The following is a 21,556-nucleotide window of genomic DNA, read 5'->3' as shown; positions in this document are numbered from 1 at the left end:
GGGTGCTTATAGGAAACTGGGAAGCTTCATTGGGCGGGAGGGGTCAGAGCTTCCCACGTTTAGGGGTTCTATAAATGGGAACATGGCTATCCCCCCCCCCCTCAAACCACACACAATTCCACTGCTCTGTGCTGACGGCAGTGGGGTTCAGTGGTTAGAGCAGGGGGCTGTCAGGCAGGACTCCTGGGTTCCATTCCTAGCAACGGTTCCCACCTGCTCCCTGATGCTGACCAAGTCACCACCTGTTGATTCATTTTATTTACCGGCCCTGCAATGGGAGGATATTATGCCCTGGTTGGTGGGGTGAGGCTCGGACGTGTCTGGCAAGGGCTTGGCGATGCTGTGATAAAGAGGTGACGTAGCAGGGCTGAGGGATTGGTATTGCGTGGGGCTGGGCTCAGGGCTGCAGGAATGAATCCAGTGAGGGGGTGGACGAGACTCAGTCCGCAGCGATAGGAAAGGGAAGGCAGCAGGAGAGGTCAGGACACTACAGGGGCAGGGGGCTTTACGGTTCAAGTGCTCCAGCGAGACTGCTCAGGATCACGGGCTCTAGGCCGGTCACCGCCCACAGCAGCTACCCGCCAGCCAAGGGCTGCCCTTCGCAGAGCGAGCTGGGCGCCTCCCCTGCTTGTGCCCCTCCCTCAGCCCCATGGCGCTAGCCTTGTCCCAGCCTCAGATGGGACATCGACACAGCACAAGCTGGGCCCGGGCTAGCCTCCCTGGGCTAGCCTCCCCGGGCTAGTAGCTGCCATTCAGACCTGTGCTTTGAGAGCCCCTAGGCTACACGGAGTCAAACCCCCTTCTTCTGGGAGCAGCCGGCATCCCCTGCCACTGGACCCCACCAGCTTTGGGGCTGCTTGGAGACGTCAGAATATCCCAGCCCAGGGGGGATTTCTATTGCCCCCCCCCCCCACAAGGAGGGGCAGACACCACCATGCTCCACGCCACCTGAGTCTGTGGGCAGATGGCAAGAGACGCGGGCTTCCGGTGGGCACAGAAATGGGATGGCTCTCGAGACTAGCTCCCCACCCAGCCAAGAAGCTGGTACTGCGAAGGACAGACCCTCCTCTAATCATCCGGATGGGATTGGCCTGGGTCACTGGGAGCCTTTCAAAGAGATGAAGGAAACTTCTCTGATTCAGTGAGGGTGGGGGGCAGCCCGCTCTGGTCCATGCTGATCTAAAGACCCGAGCTTGGCAAGCGGAGTACCGCAGCGTGGTAGGGGCTTGCTTCCACGTGAGATGTAAAACTAAGCCACAAATAACTACCTACCATTGTGACAGTTTTCACAGACCCTGCTTTCCTACCCCAACCCCACTCTGTCTGCTGGCGCGTCCAGTGTGATACGATCTTCTCCTTCACTTCCTGCCCTGCTCCATGGCGTCGCTGTGCACTTTCAAATTGCTCCCGCATTCCACCCCAGAAGTGGCTACATTTCCAACCTTCTGCCTGAAGGTTCTCACACGGACCTGCTAATTCCAGGTCAACCAAATAAATTCTGGCACCCGGAAACGAGCTGCCCGGGCTGGCTCCCAGCTGATGGACTCTCAAGGCAGCTGCACTGGGGAATGTGCCACTCCAACTCTCTATAAACGAACAGTGAACAATCTTTACTGCGCACCCGGGGACAGAGGTAAATAAAACTAAATAAACGAACCAGCGTTAAAAGGCCCAAAGGCTGCTGATATACCTAAATCTCTGATGGGGACCAACCTGAAAGACAAGAGCCCATAAAGTGCAGAGTTACAGCTTGGCGGGGGAGGAGAGGTTGAGGTTTTCAATTACTTCTCCCTTTTTACAGGGCTGATTGGTATTTGTGGGGGCCAAGCGGCTGCCGTGATGAAGGGTCCAGAGGCTGGGCGCATGTGAACGGGCAGGTAGCTTGATCTAGCTGCAAAGCGCGCCCATTATTCAGTGGAAGGATGGCATATCGATCGGCCCTGCATCGGAGACGTTCCCGTAATAGCTTCGAATGAATCGCTCCCGTGCCGGGCTCAGAGTCACTGCAGCAGCAGGCGGCCGCGAGGACATGCCAGGCAGTGCAGAGAAAGGGGGTGTGCCAGGGCTTTCATGGGAGAGACCTCAGGCTTATGGCAACTGGCTCCCCCTTCTTCTCCCACCCCCCTGCCTGCTCCACGTGGGCCGCGACCAGATGCCGATCTCCACCCTCGTCCCACTCTCCAGCCACCTCTCAAGCCAGAAGATGCTCTGCTGGGGGCTGGATCAGGAAGATTCCCTCCTAGCTGCTGCCCGGCCCCTCTGCAGCTGAGAGGGCAGAAGGAGCCTGTCCCGGCCTCTCCTCCCAGCCACGCCTGGGGAAGGAGCAAAGGAGACAGGGAAGAGCGCACAAAACTGAAGATGGCAGAACATTAATCAATATGGTTCCACTTCCCAGAGGCCTCTCCCTCTGCTGTCCAGCTGTTGGAGAGACGCCGAGCTAGAGTCTGGGCTAAGGGACGATCCCACTCAACACCTGGGAGACAGTGACCTGGGACATTAGCACGCTTAGATGTCCCTCCCCTATTTCTCATCTGCACGACTGGACACACTTCCCCAGTGCCCCCTCCTCCCCCCCAAGAGGGGCCAGATTGCCTTTCAGATTACTCACCACCCGGCTGAAAGAGCTTGCCATGGGGGGCAGGAGGGCTAAGGAGGGAACAGAGGCCTGCCTTGGGAGGAACTAAATTCCCCCTCCCTTAAAGAAACACTACCAAACTATTTAAGACTCAGATTTAGAGCATTTAAAAAAAAAAAAAGGGGGGGGGGAGGTTTGTAAACCCCGCCCCTAAATAAATAGTGCATTTGAGATTTTAAAAGTGGAACTGAAAATAATGTGGGGCTAGTGGAGGGGAGAGGGTGTGGGGGGCAGGGAACGTCATCCCCATCACACTAGGGCACAAGCGGCGAGGAGCTTAGTTTCACTGTCCAAGCCGAGCGCCCTGCAAACATTTTGAAAAAGAAAACGTTTGCAAGCACAAGTTAAACGTGGAAGGATTTTGAGCGATTAAGGGGCGGGGTTTCAAAAGTGAACGCATTTGCATGTGCAAATAGCAGCTCCCGGGACCGGGTAGACAGGGCGAGTACCCCAGGTGGGCAAAGAGCCCATTAGGTAGCTCCCTCGCCATCTGGACATGCAGCTACCCAGGCTGCATGTGCATCTCTGGTAACTCCACGCACACACTTCCATTGCACGGCTGTGTGCAATGCTTTGCCTGTGCAGTTTAATCAGAGTGGTCTAAAGCAATTTCAGTAACTCCAGCAGGAATCTGGGGTTTCCCAGTATGACTTATGGCAACAGCATCCTTTTAGCCAAGCGCCAGTGCAGCGAGGGATCGGACGCGGCCGTCTCTCCGCTCTGCAGGCTAATTCTAGAGCCCTTGCAATCACCGAGACACTCACCGTCCCTAAATCACTATTATGGCTTGGCAGTCTTTAGTTCAGTCGATACTGACCAGATCTGAATGGGCCATTGCAGAGCCATTGCTACCGTAAATCTACCATCCTCCAACACTGAGCTAGCCTGGGTTACAGAAGATTGCCAATGAAGAGCTTAGCCTGGTGATGCATGAGGGGAAGAACTGATTAGTTCTCCCCAACCTTGATGCCTGAAGCAGATGCTCGGATTGTTTTCCCCCAGACGCACCAGCAATTCCCAGACAAGTTACTTAGCTAAGAACTCCCATGCTGCGGCTGTGCAGAAGCACGCCGGCTACAGAAAGAGGCTATCGGAACGGTTTGGAGAGACCAGAATCCCAGCCAAACGTCGGAGAACCAAATCGACAGCCAAATAAATTCATAGCTACGGTTCTATAACCTTAACTCTCACCCACTTCCCCCGCGAAAGGTACCTGGAGGTTTGGTTCTAGAAGCAACCTCACAGTGGAGTTTCTGAATCCTTGCAGGAAGGGAATTGGGTAATTTGTCTCTTGTGGTACCCAGTCTACATCAAAAGGCGAAGGGGAAGGTCATCTGGGGCTATTACAACTGCTGTACACAGGGTGGAGGAGGCAGAGGGCGTTACGGAGTCAGAGTAAGGCTGTTTGTGGCAACTTAAAAACCACGAATGCCTTGCAATTACTAGCAATTTGCCAGGGAGGCTTTTCGTTGCAATCAAGGATGTGAATTTACACCTATCTTGAAGGGTTTGGTCTAGGAATTGCCTTCGTTTTTTAGACTAAAGTAACTGATATCATTGGTTACCCGCGCTCTGTGGCAGAACAATGCTATTTCTGACAAGGATCTAATTCAGATTAGATTACAACCCAGCTTAACCAGATGTTGGGGGGAGGGGACGAGACTCAGTGAAAAAACTCCCCCCCCCCCAGTAAGTGGCAGCTCCAGCCCCAAAGAGAGAAGAGATTGGAAGACGGAAGATGACAGGTGGCGATGAAAAGACTAGACGCCGGGAGAGGACTGCGTGACAAAAGCTGGGTGTGTTAGCGATGAGTACCTGTGTGCACTATTCTTAGCCAACCACAAACAGTCAAAGATTTAAAGGAAGCTGGATGCAGTGAGAATGGAGGTCTAAATCTAGCTACACCGCTGATGATGGAGTCACCAATGGTGCTCCATCATATTATAGTACGTGCTCACGGACCCAGGAAAGGGATGAAACGCTCACAGTCTGGCCTATCCTGGGGTCTGATCATTAGTGCACCGGATCTAGGTTAGATAAATGTCTATCAGGGATGGTCTAGAGTATTTGGTCCTGCCATGAGGGCAGGGGATGGACTCAATGACCTCTGGAGGTCCCTTCCAGTCCTAGAGTCTATGAATCTATGCATCGCCCAGAACTAGAAGGGTTTCACGTTCCGGCCAACTGGATGCAGTGCCTGGATTAGCATCTAGCTACAGCTATGGATGCATGAGGACTGCATCTCCATCCCTGAACTGCTGGCCGAGCCCCCATGGAACCCCAACCTCTGCGTTCATGGTGAAATATACATGCACAACTCAGATAAAGCCGAAGAGAGGGGGGTTGTGTCTCCAGCACCTCAAATCTCTGAATGGTGCCTCCTTCTGGGATATTAAGGAATTAAAAAAACAGCCTCTGCAAGGGGGCAGTCTTGGGCATGGTGCCTCAGAGGACCAGGGTAGGAAGGAAGGGAAAGGAAGGGTGAGAGCATCTGATCCTTTGGAAAGGGGCTACTGAATCTGAAATCAGCATAAAACAGACCCATGCACCTTATTCTCTCCCGGGATTGGCTAGAAGCTATTTTTAACAAGGAGCGAAGTCAGACTAGAGACTAAGCCTTAGCGATCAAAGGCAGCAATTTGTGAAGGCACTTGCCCATCCCGGGTAGGAGCGACTTTCCTGCCCCCCTCCTCTTAACAGAATCCTCCCACCATGAAGGAGGAGGGTCTCTTTTTGAAATAGGCAACAAACTGGCTGGCCAGTCAGGACTTGAGTAGGTAGCACTGGGGTCAGCACAAGAACCAGCCTACAAAACAGGAGGAAAATTAAACGGCACAGTACCTCTGTAAACGCTCCCAAGTCGAGGATTATAGATTATAGCTATCAGCTATTTGCATATCAGAATTTTAAGCAGCCAGCCACCTCCAGCGAACAAGGTCATTTCAAAGATAAAAATATTCCTTCTCCCCTGCCTTTCACATTCAGTCGGCACGTCACACAGCCCGTGCGAGAGATTATCACGGAGACATGTGAAGGGGTCCCCCCAACGCACAGGGAACTCTACAGACCAGCGCTGGGCGCTCCATCAGTTCAGGGGAAGTGGATGGATGGGAGGGGGGTATCCAACTTGCTACTGGGTTAGAGAAATTAAACAGCGGGGGGCACACCAGAAAGGAGACTGGAGGCGCAGAATGGGAGAAATCCAAAAGGGGACACGGGAGAGGGGCACTGCCTAGACACAGAGGAATGAAGAACAAGGGAAGATCTAGGCTCATGGATGAGCCCCAAGTCCCTAGAGCCATAAGAAACTGACCATACAGAGCATGCCCATCTCAGTCCGAGGGATGGGCCCTGCATCAGCCTTCCAGCAAGAAGGAAAAAATCTCCACCCCTGCCAGCCACCGCTGAGTGTGTGTGTGTTGTGGGAGGGAAGGGGACCTTTCCTCCCCAGCAGAAGGGAGACCAGCAAGAAACGAACCTGTCGGGTCACGTGCGGAAGGGGATAGATGGGCCTGATCCTGTGAGGTCTCAATGGGGAACTTCTATAGACTTCAGAGGCAGCTCTACCGGGTCAGGTCCCAGGCTTCCCCTCAGCTGCTCCGCTTCATAGACAAACAAAAATGGAGCCAGATGAGCAGGTGGCAGAGGGGGAAGGGGAGACGCTAAAGGGACACTAGCGAGCTTAACCCCTGCAGGGCTGGAAACAGTTGTGCTAGTGCACTAGAACCAGGAAGTGAAACTGACCAGTCTGGCTTCAGGTGTGGAGCAAAGAGATAAACACCAGCAGGGGGTAGCATGCTGGGTGTTTGAAACGCTTTCAAACTAAGTGATCCAATGCATTGGAATCTCCGGGACCCTTGAACGGCTATGGGGCAAAATCCACCCTTCTGAGGCTTGGAGCACAGAGTTGCCCACTCTCGCGATTCTATCGCTAAGTCTTGTGATATTTAGGGTTTTACTTCTCTCCGGGAGCCAGGGCTTGAAATCCATCCCTCATGTGGGAAACGTGTACTAATCCGGCCACCCACGTTCAGGAAAGGGGAACACAACTGGAGCAGGTGCAGAGAAGGGCTGCTAGGGTGACCAGGGGAATGGAGAGCTGATCTTATGGGAGGAGACTTTGGGTACGTCTACACTGCAAAAACACCCTGCAGCAGCGAGTCTCAGAGCCCAGGTCTACGGACTTGGGCTTGCGGGGCTCGTGCTATGGCGCTAAAAATAGCTGGATAGATGTTCCCACTTGGGCTCTGAGATCCACTCCTCTCGTCGGGTTTCAGAGCCGAAGCAGGAATACTGACCCAGCTATTTTTCATGCTCTAGTGCAGTGGTTCTCAAACTAGGGTCGCCGCTCGTTCAGGGAAAGCCCCTGGCGGGCCAGGCCGGTTTGTTTACCTGCCGCGTCCGCAGGTTCAGCCGATCACGGCTACCATCTGGCCGTGGTTCACCGCTCCAGGCCAATGGGGGCTGTGGGAAGCAACGGGGGCTTAGGGAGGTGCTGGCCTCCCTTCCTGCAGCCCCCATTGGCCTGGAGCAGCGAACCGTGGCCAGGGGAGCCGCGATCGGCCGGACCTGCGGATGCGGCAGGTAAACAAACTGGCCCGGCCTTCCAGGGGCTTTCCCTGAACGAGCGGCGGCCCTAGTTTGGGAACCACTGCTCTAGTGCAAGCCTGAGTCTGTAGACCTGGGCTTGGAGACTCATTTGCTGCAGGTGTTTTTTTGTGGCCTAGACGTAGGCTAAGAGAGCTTAGCTTATTTAGCCCAGCGAGACACAAAGGGGATCAGATTGCGCTCTATAAATACAGCAGGGGATAAACACTAGGGAGGGGAACAACCCCGGAAGCTAAAAAACAATGTTGGCACAAGAACAAATGGGGATAAACTGGCCATGAATAAATTTAGGCAGGGGATTAGAAGGCTTCTAACCATCAGAGGAGTGAGGTTCTGGAACAGCCTCCCAAACAACCCCCCTGGCTTGATGACGGAGTTTGGTAAGTTTATGAACAGGATCGTCTGAGATAGCAGGGACTGGACTTCATGGCCCAGGAGGTCCCTTCCTCTCCTATGTCTCTGGCAAGCCCAGCTTTCATTTAAAAGACAGGGCAAGTTTCTAGGTCTCATGGTTTCATAGAGAAGCTTGAAAATGTCCCTCAAGAGCACCCCAAAAGGACCAAAAATCAGAAGGGAGATCAAAGGAATCCCCCTTTTAAAAACTAATCTTGATGTTAAAGCCCATCTCATGATTTTATGGGGATCTCTTTTAAATGCTAGGGGATGGGGATGCTGATTATGTCTTCAGGAGTCTGCTTATTGCCTTGGCAGTTGTAAATTCCTAATGAGGGGCAAACTTTACACAGAAATGGGGGGAGGGGGAGAGAGGGCATGCAGGTAAGTGTTCAACCTAAAGATCTGATCTGCCCTGCATGCTGGGAGTTCAGATCCCAACTCTGCAGCCAAAGTTACACACACACACACACACACACACACACACACACGAGTTGAGCAGGACCATGCCCCCCTTTGGCATGTGCCAGTCAAGTAAGTGGGGGTCCAAACCTTTGCATCTCTAGCAAGACTGGCCCCCGCAGAATGGGGGTGTGGCCAGGTTGACAGGTGCCATTAGCTGCCCATGCAGATGGCGGGGCCAGCTACAAATAGGCCCTTACCATGTAGGCTTGCAGCCCGTCTTTGCTCAAGAAGTCCTTGTTGCATGTTAGAGGGGAGAAGATGGGGCTGTCACCTGGTGGCCATGTGTACAGGAGGCCCCGGTCTGCTAAGTCAACAGGAGTGGAAGGAAAAACACTCTCAGGCAGATGGGGCGTTCTGCCCATGCATGGAGGCAGCAAGGTCTAGCCAACCTAAGGGGTGGAGTTGAGACACTCCCAACAAGGTCGCAGCAGGGCCAAGCCATCTCTTCTCCACATCAGTGGCCAATAACCAGGCAGTCTGCGGCATAGCACAAGCCCTTTTCCTCACTCAGGGGCCCATCTCAGCAGGATTCCATGATCCTACACAAGGGGGCCACCGCTTAAAACGTGGACGCCTCGTTAGCCAGCTGCTTGTGCCCAAAGCAAAGTGGAAGCCACTTCTGTAGGCCCTACAAAAACGTGTTGCTTTCCATCCCCCCAAGTTACACAAGCCATGAACTGGTATGTTTAAAACAATCCTGGAAATAGATCGGTTCTTCGGGGGCTTCCCGAGCGAAGCTCGGTCGCATTCAGCAATGTGGAGTCACCCGACAGCATCTCCTTTAAAGGAGTCATTCCGTTACACATCCACCTTCAGAATAAATTCATACCCTGGCCGCCCCCAGGCCTTAGCATCGCAGGCAGCGTCTCCTCTGTCACCGAGAGGCGGCTGAAAGATCAGCAAGTGGGGCATGACGGCGAGCTACCTAGCTTCTTTGCCTCCCTCCTTCAAGAGGATCCCAGAGGGGAAGTGATGCTGATCACAGTGCCCCGGTGCAGCTCACCCTGGCGAAAGAGGCAACACAGAGAGACACCTATCCCCTCCCCTGCCAAGCTCCACAATCCCCAAAGGAAGTTCCCGCGGAGCAGATTAGAAACGAGATCCAGAGAGGCACAAAGAAAGGCGTTTGGGAGCAGAGCCGCCCCCCCCCCCGCCACACTGCATCTTCACAGCTGCCATTGCTGACATATGGCGGATCCTGCCAGATAAAAAGAAAATTCAGGCTGCTCAAAGTTTCCCTTTTTGCCAGTTCTATTCCTGATAAGTGCAGTGCCTGCACGGAGGCTGATAGACGGCCTATCGCGGCGGTTAGCGCGAAAGGAACACCCTATCGCTCCAGCATCGCCGGACTGCCATCAACTCCCAGCCACACAGAAATTAATATCACTCCAATTACCAGAATAGAGATGGGCTGGGAGAAGGCGATAATAAAATCTCTTTTACATAAAGAATGCAAATAACTCACTCTGACGAGGGCGGGGGAGGGAGACGAAAAAGCGGCGCAACTTTCCCCGCACACCTTCAGCCGACTGAAAGCCGACACGCAGAGCCTGTTCTATTTCACTGATGCTTCGGCCTCTCAGGCAGCTGGAGAGTGACAGAGGCAGGGATGCCGGGGCCAAGCGTGGAACGCTCAGTTTGTACGCAGCGTAATTAAGGACGCAGAACTAGACGGGATTTCCTGGGTCGTTCAGTCTGTCCCGTGCCAGTACAGGCAGCCTCATCACACTATGGATCGTTCCCCTCCCAGCATACAAGTAACGAGCGCTCTAGCCGCTAACCGCAAGGGTGCGCGTGCACGCACAGCTCTGAGCCCCCAGTTCTGCCAACAAGCCAGGGCACTCTGCTCAGGACTCATAAGCAACCCTACAAAAACAAACCCAAGGTGAGCGGCTCAGCACCAGCCAGCAACCTCGTCGCAAAACAGCATTCCCAGGCTGGCACTCGCGGGTAACCCTACCAGCTTGCCCGTGGCATGGTGTGGAGGAAACTTATCCAGGAGATTTGACCTCCCCGCTTCTTAAGGGGTGCGGAGCAGTGAGACGAAGTGACTTAAGGGATTATGGAAAATACTATGACAATAACCCAATTAAATGAAGTATCCAACCCCTTAAATTATCTCCCTGGCACTGCTGGGATGTGGGGGGAGCAGGAATATCTCGCTTTTTATTCCCAGGCTTGGAGGGGTCCTGATCATGCTGCTTCACCCCCCACCCTCTTGACCTGCCCCCCAGTTCATTCCACCGGGCGAGCAGCGAGCCAGAGGAGAGCTCTGACTATGGGGCTAGGAAGCGGGGAAGCTGCCTGGCTGGAAAGCAGTGCTGTAAAAGGAAGAGGCAGAACAGCCTGGGCTGAAGCTGCTTATTAGCAATTAGGCTAATGAGGATGAGAGGTCGGAGAGAAAGAACACATCACGTCACCTCCCTCCATGGTCACTAGGGCAAAGGGCCGGGGTGGGCGGGAGCAGATAAAGAGGAGATTGGCGAGGTGGAAGCCGCACAGATACTTCCTGCCAACGCATCCAGGAAGGGCCCGGGATATCAACTGGAGCACATTTCCCTTCCTTGATGAGTGTAAACGGGGGAAGGGGGGAGGGAGGGGACCACTGACAGTATCAGCAGCAAACAGCAGAGAGATTCATGCTGGGGAAGAGGCTGGTTAACTCTCCTGCTCCAGCCAAGGGACGGGCCCAGCGCTCTGCCAGGCCCTTCCCATCCCCACAGGGCACAGCCCCAGAGGGAAGGCGGCAGGACTGATCCCCACTCTTGCCACAGCCCCTCCACACCCCACTCACACTCCTGGTCAGCGATTGCCCCCTGGGAGGGGATGGGCAGGGCTAGCCCTGGCATGGGGCCTGCTCAGTGTCACGGGGCCTGTCGCCAGTGGGTATTTCACCAGATGAGGCAAAGCCGCTGGCGACGGGGTCATGGGAGCTGCACATATGCCTTGGCACTCGGCGTTTCCCATGCTGCTTCGATAGCAGAGCCGGGACAATCTCCAATCTCTCCGACAGGCCCCCCACCTTAGCCAGGCAGCCCTGAGCCAGGGCCGGAGGCCATTCCTTCAGCAGCTGGTCTTTGCCATGGGTGGCACTTAGGGAAGGGAGGAAGGGCCCAATTAATAAGGCACCTGCGGGCAGAGCCACAGAGCCAAGGGATTCACGGGCCCTTCTCCCCAGAGGGCCAGGGATCCAAAGTCAAACCGATAGCAATCGAGTCTCAAGGTCACGCCTTCCCAGCATGCAACGAGGGCTGGAGCCGAGAGGGGAGGGAAACCCAGTTCTCCTGGTTTAAAAACCCAACGCTAACGTCTCTCTTTCTGCAGCGGTCCCCCCCGACCCCCCAGCTCCACTAGAGAGGAGTGTGATACCACTGCCGGTGGTGCCCAGACGCATGGGGAGTACAAGGGAGACCTAAACTGACCTACAAAGAGGACAGCTCAATGGTAGGATATGAACTCACAACATGGAAACACACGGACCATCTCCTTCAATGGATGAACACCACCCCCACCCACTTTCACCTTGGTCTTTCCCCCGGCCTTGGTCCATGCAAAGACACACCTCTTGGTCGCAAGGAGGATATCCACACATATTGCACGTCTGTTAACGTTTCAGGTCTATAGCGATCCTTGCCCAGATTGGGGTGGGGGGGAACCTTCCACCTAGGCACCATGGCCAAATGTTACCAAGACAAGACTATAAGCTCCTTGGGAAAAGACTGTCTTCCTTTTGGTTTCTAGATACCACAGCGATAGGTCCACCAAGGGCCCAGATAGCGTGCACAGCACTGTACTGTCTGGCAGCCTTCACGCAAAGACATTCAGACTCAAAACACAGAGATGACAAGACAGGAAGACGGCGATATACGGCTCTAGACACTTCTTGGGGTTTTGATAACATCACTAACCACTCTAGCTCTCTTCTTGTGGTTGCCATGATGCTATCAAAGCCCCACTGTGACTGTGTAGGAACATAGACCAATGGCCAGAGCTGGTATTGCAAATGCAATCACGTAGCGGTCAGCGCCGGATGGTTTTTTCCAGAGGAAGGGAAAAACGTTATCCCTGGATCACCTTACCACGCGTGCAATGCTGTATATCGATAACTCCTCCTTCCTGACACCACATGCTACCTAGCTCTCCCCCGAAGAATGGAGATCCAAGCATCTTCAGTGTGATATTAGCATGCAGTTATAACCCAGGCACTACGTTAATACAAATAATAAACAATTAAAAGTTATTCAAGCCCTTTTAAAAGAAATCCAGCTGCAGTACTGGTCCCTGCTCTCCTGCAACAGTATCTGACTCTGCTCTCCTGCAACAGTGAGTTCCACAGGTTGGCTGCAGTTTACATCTAGTCCTATTAGTGGTAAATATACTGTCCTTCACCATGTCATCGAACGACACCATACTCTTCTGTTAAGGGCCAGGGCCAGGACCTGTGTCTCCTCCAGCGCCTTCCTTTCTCCTGGCTAACTCCTGAGGTTTGTAATATTCAATCACACACAAGTCCTACCAGCCCCCGATCTCCTTTGTTACCCTGCTCTGGGCCTCTTTTAGGAGCAAGGGCACCGGTTTTGAGGCTGGAGGCAACAAAGTCTGCAAGCCACACCACAGAGGAGTTGAAGGTACAGAACAGGGGAGCGAATGCAGCTCCTGTTTCAATCCCAGGCTTCGGCCCCCGTCTGCGCTTCCTTTGTTCTCTGGCCTGCGTTCTGCAGGAGAGCGGACTACATGATCACAGTGGTCCCTTCTGGCCTGGGAATTTAGGAATATGGGGGGGACAAATGTGGCATTCGGATCTGGGATTCAGAGTCCAACCCTCTCCCCTCCTTCAGATGCAGGAAGTTTGGTGGTGCTCGGATCCTGAGTCTCTGCTGCCTACAATGGCAAATACACCATTGACGCTGTATTTCTCTCAACGCCTACATTTCTTGGGCCACACGTTCAAGTAGTTTGTAACTTGCCCCACTCACTACTAAATCTGTTTGTGTCGGGGGGATGGAAAGTGGGGTTTCCTCCCCGTGTAACATTATTCAGGTCTCTTTGTTGACTTCAGGAGACTGCTCACCTGCTTCCCCACCCCCTCCAGCTATCACCCCAGTGTCACTGTGTGAACAGACCCCCTGAGACATTGGCGCCCATTCTTCTCAGAAGATCACTGGCCGGCCAAGCTGCTCCCAGTCGCCTCCACGGAGCCCTTTGAAAGGCAAATGGCCCGGGAAGACACTGACATTCAAGACATTCATACCTGCCTGGTCATACATGACCGGCCAACCAAGGACGAGCCCAGAGACAATGAGCAGCAAGAGAGAAAAGTCAAAGCCATCAAACCCGGAAGCCGGGATGGCCGCTGCCTCCATGCCAGGTCCAGCCATGGCATTTTTCAGCTGGAAGACAGTGTAAGCCATGCTTCTCAGCGGGGACAGCACGGAAACGAAACCGTGGAGACCCACGCTGCTGAGCCCTCCCTCCTGCAGGGTGCAGGGTGTCCCAGCAGGGTTCAGGATGGGGCAGAGGACACGTTCTGGGGACAGGGGGGATTTACCTGGCCCATTCCATGGGTCCGGCTCCTGCGGGTTTTCTCCAGGCTCCTGCTTTTTGGACTCCTTCGGACTTTCCAAGGCTTCTTTGGACTCTGCTTCTGGAATGGAAGAAACGGCCTGTTACCGCGTCGCACAAGTTCAAGGGGAACGTCAGACACAACGTCCCACCATCCTTAGCCAGCCCAAAAACCCACCGGAAAAGGGCCACCACAAATGGGACACAACAGCAAGCAACGCCCTAGGATGTTCTTCACGGAGTAGAGCTCCACGGCCTGTTTGCAGGTCTTTCCCCACCCTACTCATCTCTCGTTCACTTCCCCATCAGCCCACGACGCCAGCCTCCATTGCCCAGTGGCTACCTTCTCAAACAAGCCCCTCCGTTCTTTCTCCCAGGCTGCTCTCCGCGCTTGGGGAGAGCTTCCTGTAAACACTTGCAAAGCCACCTCATCTTCTCCCTTCAAATCCCTCCGCAAGCCTCGGCTCTCTGCAGCGAAGCCTACAAAAAGCTTGACAACTAACCAAGGCAGCTGGTGTGCTGAGACCACAGCCTGTCATTCTGGCCTCCTCGTGCTCCCCCATTGGTCCGTCTCCATCGGTTGCCCCTTGCCTTGTACTTCGATTGGCAGCTGCTTGGTCAGGGACTGTCTTTTTCTTCTGTGTTTGTAAGGCACCTAAGCCATGGGGCTCCCCTAGACATTAAGATACCGCCAATACTAATAAAATGCCAAGCTAGGAACCCCAATCCTTCCTGCCTACCCTGCAGGCATTCCCAGTGCAAGCGAGCAGGAGGGAGCCTTTCCATCCAGGACTCCTGGGTTCCTAGCTGTGAACAAATGAACAGCAGCCACCTTGACACCCTTCTCAAGCAGGTATTAGTCCATACACAACCCCACTGTTGTGCAAATTGATGGGGCTGGTAGTTCTTGCTGCGGGCACAGCCAACCACCTAAACAGCGGACGTGCCCCAGGTCAAGACTCAGGTGTACCGGGAGAGTCCTGCAAGGGCAGCATCCACTGACGTAGCAGCATGCGTGTGTATGGGACAAGCGAAATGGGGCCTTACGACTAGAACACAACGGAGACCTGAACCCAGGTCAGAGGAGTACTGGCAAAGCAGTGTGCTGAGCAGGGGCCTGGGAGATAGGATTAGAGTAACAAGGGGGGTTGGGCAACTGAGGTGCACTGGCCGATCGAACGGGAAAGGACCTGGAATGGACTCGTATTATCCACGCAGGCAAGGGAACTTCACCGTAGATCCAGAGAAGAGCATTGCCCACATGGGAGAAAGCGAGAAGGGCTGCGCGTGGCGATGGGGGTGAGAGCAGCAGGGTGGGAAGAGTTGGCATTTGTAGATTTAAGAGCAACTCGGGGCCGAATTTTAGAATTGTATCAGCAAAACATGCTCCGGGAATGGTGATCAGCTGCACACATGCAACCAGCAAGCCCACTAACGCAACTGTGCAATGGCACGGGGCCAACACCTGACCCTCGGTCTCCAGTCATCCGCCCCAAGCAGAGGGATATCGCACAACATTAACCGGGTGGGAGCAAGGCCTTCAGCTAACGGAGAGTGTAGCGGGGCAGTTACCCTGCTCCTGAGAGGAAAGGGAAGCAGCCACAGCTGGGGCCACACCCCAATCAGGCGTACCTGGCCCTGTTATAAGGGCTCATGGAGGAGCTGGGTCAGACTCTCTCTCTAGCTGTGGAGAGAGGAGGACCTGGCGGCCTGGGAGCAGGGTACCGGAAACAGAGCAGTGCTGGGGAAAGTCAGGAGGAGCTGGGGAGCCTTGGATAAGGCCCAAAGCAGGTACTGGGGCTGCAGAGGTGTAGCCTGGGGATAGGCAGAGCTGGTCCAGTGATGAGTGATCATTATGTACTGCAGTCTGCCCCAGAGAACGGGGGCTAGATGATGATTGGCAGTAGCCACTGAGGCAAGGTGGGGATAGAGGGTTGGGGGTTCCCCGGGGTGGGGAAACCCAGAGTGGGGGTACTGCGGAGGGCAGAACCCTGAGGTAGAGAGGCCCGGGAGGGACACGGAGCCCTAACGCAGGCGAGACACCGGTCTGCAGAGGACACTCCGGGCTGGACAAGAGCTAATTCCCAAGATGACCAGCAGGAGGCGCTGTGCCGGTGAGTCTTCACTCTGCTACAGAGGGGGATTGGCCGATGTGCTGGTTTTTATAAATTTCAAGTCACGCCAGAGGAGCATTCAAGCACGTGACACACGCAAAGAGAGCAGAGACTGAGAGCAAACCAAGCACTGGAGCGTCTGGAGACACAAACCCCTTTCTCCTTCTCTATGGACTTGGAAATTCACATTAATGTTCAGAAGCTTGAGGGAACGTGTGGAAAGGAACCTCCTTTCCTTTGCATCTCACCAAGGGCCCCATGTCAGGGAGCCTGTTGAAATACAGCTCCCGGCATGGCTCTATTTGTGGCGTCTACATAGCAACTTGATAACAATTATTTTCTCCATTAACTGCTGTTAAAGATGGTGCCGATAAGCCTATCTGCATATGACAGTGCGACAGATTAGCGCCCAAAGTGCATGTTTGTCTTCACGTCCAGGGCGGATAACCATTGCAAAGCCCAAATCGATAGGCGCCATAAAGAACGCCCCTGGGTGACGTCACCGGGATTGGTGATATTAATACAGGTGATAAGCGGGATGATTAACATCAAATAAATCAATCACCGGGTATAAAAGTCCTATTATTTTTGGCTATAAATCAAAGTGCCTGGCATATTGATTTTTATCCATCTCGCTGAAAGCTTTCGCGGCCGTTATTGCTGCTCGGCGTTATCTGCACTATCACCTTTTTATCAAAGCAGCCAAATGCCAGGTGCAGCTCTCCGGCTGAGTTTCCAGCTCCCTAACCCCCCAACCTCGGGACTGCATTGAGCTCCCCAATCAGATAAAGAGCCACTCGCTTCCTCTGTCAGCCCAGCCCAGCGGGGAGCAAAGTCTGCCAGCAACAAACCACTTCTCCTCAAAAGGAGCCTCCTTCAACGCCGCCCCCCACCCCCGGACCACCTCAACAACCATCGCGCTTGGCGGATGACCCATGGCCACAGTCAGTGGGGACAGGGCGGGGCGGGAGATACAGAGGGTCATGGACAAGACTCTGGCTTGGAGGAGCTCATGCGCTCCTACCATGCTAGCTGCCCCTTATCGGGGAAGATTATCAGGAGATTAACATTCTGCTCCCTTTGCTCAAGGCCTCCTCCCTCTGGGAGTTTTCCTTCCCTTTATCTAGGGGGCAAGTGCTCCAGTTTATTGACTGCCAAGTCAGAGGCCAGAATCTTCCAGTGGCATCGATCTCCAGAAACCTTTGCTATCATGGCAGGTCTCGGACTTTGACGGAGGGTGGGTTCCTGCAAGGAAAGAACACCGGCACAGAGAGATTGCGGAATCTGACTGCCAGAGCCACCCGGTGGGGTCTGGCACAGGAAGGGGGGCGGGGGTCTACGATCCGCACCGCGCACGGGAGGAGAGGGTGTTTCAGCTCCGGGCACGGGAAAGAAACTAACCCTCTCCAAAATGTGCATCAGATCTAAGACTCAGGTACCCCTCACACCGGGGCACGACTGGATTGATTATCATCACCTGGCCCTGCCCTGGCACCATTGATCTCAAAGGGCACTGCAAACATTAACGGATTACACTTCGCACCCCCTCCCCAGAGCTAGGATCGCTTCGTGCCGGCACTGAAATGCAGTCGCCTCCCAGGCTGGGGTGCAGTGTGGCCGCGGATTATTGCTGCGTGCCAGCCAGGGATGCTGCATGATTGTTCGGACAGGAAGCAAAAGACAAGGTAGCAAGCATCACGCCACTGGATCCATGCCTAACCGGGGCAACTTCCTCCAGTGACATCACCATGACGGCCGTGCAACGTCATGTGCACATTTCCACTGGGGAGAGAGCCAGCTATCCACGACCCTGTCCCACAATCCTTAGCGGCTGCAGGCTGGTTCCACTTTAGGGGTCATTTTGTACTTGGTAGCCAATGTCACCAGATTGCACTGGTGCATTTAATGCAATGGAGCCCTGTACCTACTAGCCAGATCCCCCACTCCTGCATCCCCCCCGCCTCCTTGGAGACGTACCCCTATGCTGGGCTCATGCGCTCTAGGGGAGGCTGTCCTCACATCATTGCACAGGGACAGTTAGAAGAGCTGAAATGCAGCCAGGAGACCAATTAGCAGTCAGCCCCATGTCAGTATCACACCTCAAGTTTCCATGCGCCTGATTCTGGCTCCCAATACCCTCCCCCATACAAGCTCAGTTTGCCTCCACCAGACTGCCAAGCAAAGGGGCCACTCAGAGTGAGACGGGTCAAGAAACAGCCCTACAGTGACCACAGGAAGAGCCCATCTCCTCCTTCCACTGGCTGCACTGGTGCAAGTTGGGGCAAAGGGGCACCGGCTGGACCAAAGCCAGAATTACTGTGCCAGGGCCCCTTCTGACGGGAGGGTGAGGTTAGGAAGCATTTCAAGGTGGAGGCCTGGGTGCCTTTTGCCAGATCTCAGGCCCCACGGAAGTTGCTCCTCCCAGGCCAATCGCCAAACAGGGAACCGAACACACGCCACATTTGTGTGGAGTTGTGAACCCTCCAGGGTCAGAGGCCCAGAGGGAGATGGTGGTCACTGAGCCCCGGGCCTAGCCAGCAGCTCCCCCGACACCAGGGAGACGTCTCCTTCTGCAGAGCTGGAGGGGAGCAGGTCAGGGATGGGCCGAGCACGGCGCTCGCATGGATTCGGATCTGCAGGTGACAGTTGTGATGGCATCATTCTGCCAGTCTTGTAACAACAGAGTGGTGCTACCCACGCCCGACGGCTGCTCCCCACCTGGGGCAGGGGGCCTTGGGGAGGACCGAGCATGGAAAAGCCCCCACGAGCAACTAAGCCAAACGTTAACCTGCTCTTTGATGCAGCACAACCTCTTGCACTCCCCTGGAGCAGAGCCCACCCCAGACCCCGATAGATGGGGGAGGCGGGATCTCAGATACAGTCCCAGCGAGGGGCCAGACTGGCCGCTCTTCAGCCACAGCGGGTCCAGGAGCAGCCCACGCTGAGACCACAATGCTCCTCTTTCCCACATCATGTCTGTGGCACGTTAAAGGCCAGGGGAGCCAGCCCTCCAACAAAGGCAGCGATCCAACCACTGGAGAGCCAAGAGGAACCCAGCTCCTCAAATACAGAGCTGCCAAGACCCCTGTGAGTGCCTCCACCTGGTTCGCCTAACACCCCGCCCTGGTAAGCCGCCGCTCAGGGGCCCTCTGGATAATCCCAATCAACACTCACTAGCGTCTTCGAAGGGGGCCTTAGAGGCCAAGCAGTGGACAGGCCTTGGAGAAGAAGCAATCCGGGTATCATCTCCGGAGCAGAGTTGAGGCACGCGGGCCAGGGGGCGACCTGGTGGGCTTGCACTTCTGCTGCTTGCCTTACCGCCCCCTGCTCCCCCATTAAGTAGAAGGCTACTGACGCCCTTGGGCAGGAGCTTCTCTCACCATATGCGGCTTTACACGAGAGCCCAAGCAAACAGAGCAGTAACTCCACAGCCACAAGCCACCAGCCACCAGAGCAGGACTTACCTTCACTGCCAGGAGGGCTTGAGGCATCACACTCTGCAGATCCGTTTTGGGCTGATGCTGCACCCTCTCTCTCAGCCTGGCTAGTCTCCTCTGCCAGGGCATCGTCGCCTTCCTCCATCTCCCCAAAGGAACCTTCAAAACACAAGAGGAGTCGGACAGGTAAGTGAGGAGAAGGCAGTGCCCTCGGGCCACTCGTCCAGGCAGGCACCCGGCACAAAGGCCTGGTTAGCAGTTTCCATCAGGCAGATCTCACCCTTTCTTCACTGGGGAGGGAAGATGGGAAGCCACCTGTTGCAAACCCCGAAGCATCCATAGTCCACAGGGGGGCATTTCACAGCACAAGGCTGATAGAGTGCCTTGTTCTCGTCAGGGCTTGGAGAGCCACCCCCCCAAGAAGTGTTTCCTCCCCAAGGTTTCCCACCTCTTCCACTTCCAGGGAAAGCAGCAGACAGACAGACACATGCTAATTTCTAAGAGATATGTTCCTTTGTCCTCTCCTTCCTGCTAGGAGCAGAAGGAAGATACTCCAGTGACACGCAGCACTCCAGATATTAGATACTCTCTCTCTCTCTCTCACACACACACACACACACACACACACACACACACACTCCTGGGCAGATGGAATGGGTCCTTCCAAAAACCCCACCTGCAAGAACACGGATTTCAAAGCCACACACTCCAATCGCAGAGAACATTGAGGGTATCCTGATAGACTAGCAGCAGTTCCTCCCCATGAACCGGTCCATTACTATGGCGGGGGGAGAGACACTGAGTGCCAGGGTGGATTTTTTCTGGGGGAGGAGGAGCAGGGTTTATACCAGCTCTGATTCACTCAGCTCTATGTGCAAGAGGAATTCAACAGCTGAGAAGTGCTTTCCAGGGCGGACTCCAGTGTTTCCCCCAGCACTGATCAGAGCACTGGCACGTAGGCAGAGTCTGCAAGCAGCCCCCCAGAAAGGGATCAATATGCAATGAACAATAACCCAGGGGAGGGTCTCCAGGGCACTCGCATCGTAGCACCCAGGGTGAAGGCCATTTCCTTCACTGACATAACAAAGGGACCCGGGTACGGCTCAGCCCCAGCCCCTCCAGAGCTCTTCTCCCCCCGGCCCGGCTAGCAGACTCATCCCGTGCCAGCCCACACAAAGCCAGGCCAGTTTTATTGTCACTTCTATAAGCTCTGCCAGCCGCCGCAGACACACGTTGTTGAAGGAAATACATTAAGGCTACAAATGTCTCTGCGCCTTGTAAACGGTGCTCTCCAAACATGCGACCTGCTCAGCAGAGAGGGATCTGGACAGCTCAGAGCCGGGCGGGGAGGCGGGGGGTGGGGAAGAGGGGTGTCTGAAAGAAACCAGTAAGGCAGGAAAAGAAGAGGGGCTGAGGCCATGGCTAGATAGGAGCTGCTTTTAGTTCCTTCTAGGTTCTACTCCTAATCACACGGCTTGTTTGAACCTATCTGCTCCTGGAGGCAGGGAGCTCAGTTATCTCGGGCAGGGGGGTGTTCTAGTTCGTACCTGGTGGGACAGAAAGGAGAGGGGTCCCTTCCTCCCCCCCCGCCCCGCCCATCCAGAGTTAGAAGTCCCAGGGGCACCGTGGCTTCACCTGGGTGGTTTGCCTCCCACCCATCCGGCAAGTGCTTTGGTCTCACACTGCTAACACGGGGCCCAGCGGCGAGGATGTCTCTTGCCATGTTAAGGCGTGCAGGGAACTGGGCCGAAGCCCTCTCCACTTGTTTCACAGAGATCCCAAGGAGCCACCCATGAGACGGCACGAACGCCCGCAGCTGGGCACCAGGCGGACCGTGACAACAGAACAGGCTTCTCTCGGCACTCACAAAGCCCTTGTTTCACAATGTCCGTAGGGATAGGAGCAGCCAGACTGATTCACGCGCTGGCGTCTGGGGCCCATGGGGAGAGGGACGGGGGGCAGAGGAGAGAAAGGATTATTTTGACATGCCCCTTGGGAAGTTGGGGGGGGGGCAGGGGTTAAAGGAAGCTTTCCCCATCACTTTACTCTGGAGTGAGGCTGCCTTCATCTCACTGGCAAGGCCACAGGCTGCATGGGGCGATACTGAAATGTTTGCAAACACATAAGAACAGCCATACTGGGTCAGACCAAAGGTCCATCTAGCCCAGTATCCTGTTTTCTGACAGTGACCAATGCCAGGTGCCCCAGAGGGAATGAACAGAACAGGTAGCCATTGAGTGATCCACCCCTGCTTCTAGAAGCTGCTACTACACATTGGGTTTTTCCATAGCATCTTCCGGAGGACCTTAAAGCCCTTTACAGACATCAGTGAATTCAGGTTT

At 54.7% G+C, this 21,556-nt stretch overlaps 1 protein-coding gene across 4 annotated transcripts in view; it reads right to left on the bottom strand.

Moving 5' to 3' along the window:
- ZFPM1 (zinc finger protein, FOG family member 1) overlaps positions 1–21,556 on the bottom strand; it is a 127,507-nt gene that overhangs the window by 53,531 nt on the left and 52,420 nt on the right. For all 4 annotated transcript variants that reach the window (XM_042852091.2, XM_005292237.4, XM_065567322.1 and 1 more), the window contains 2 exons: positions 19,242–19,373; positions 13,650–13,745 (listed from right to left, as the gene is read on the bottom strand). In XM_042852091.2, the coding sequence (XP_042708025.2) occupies positions 13,650–13,745; positions 19,242–19,373 (228 nt within the window). The remainder of the gene's footprint in view (positions 1–13,649; positions 13,746–19,241; positions 19,374–21,556) is intronic.

The sequence above is a fragment of the Chrysemys picta genome, chromosome 14 (assembly GCF_011386835.1).
Source record: "Chrysemys picta bellii isolate R12L10 chromosome 14, ASM1138683v2, whole genome shotgun sequence".
NCBI lineage: Eukaryota > Metazoa > Chordata > Testudines > Emydidae > Chrysemys > Chrysemys picta.
The sequence above is the reverse complement of the archived record's forward strand: the minus strand, read 5'-3'. Positions and strand labels throughout refer to the sequence as shown.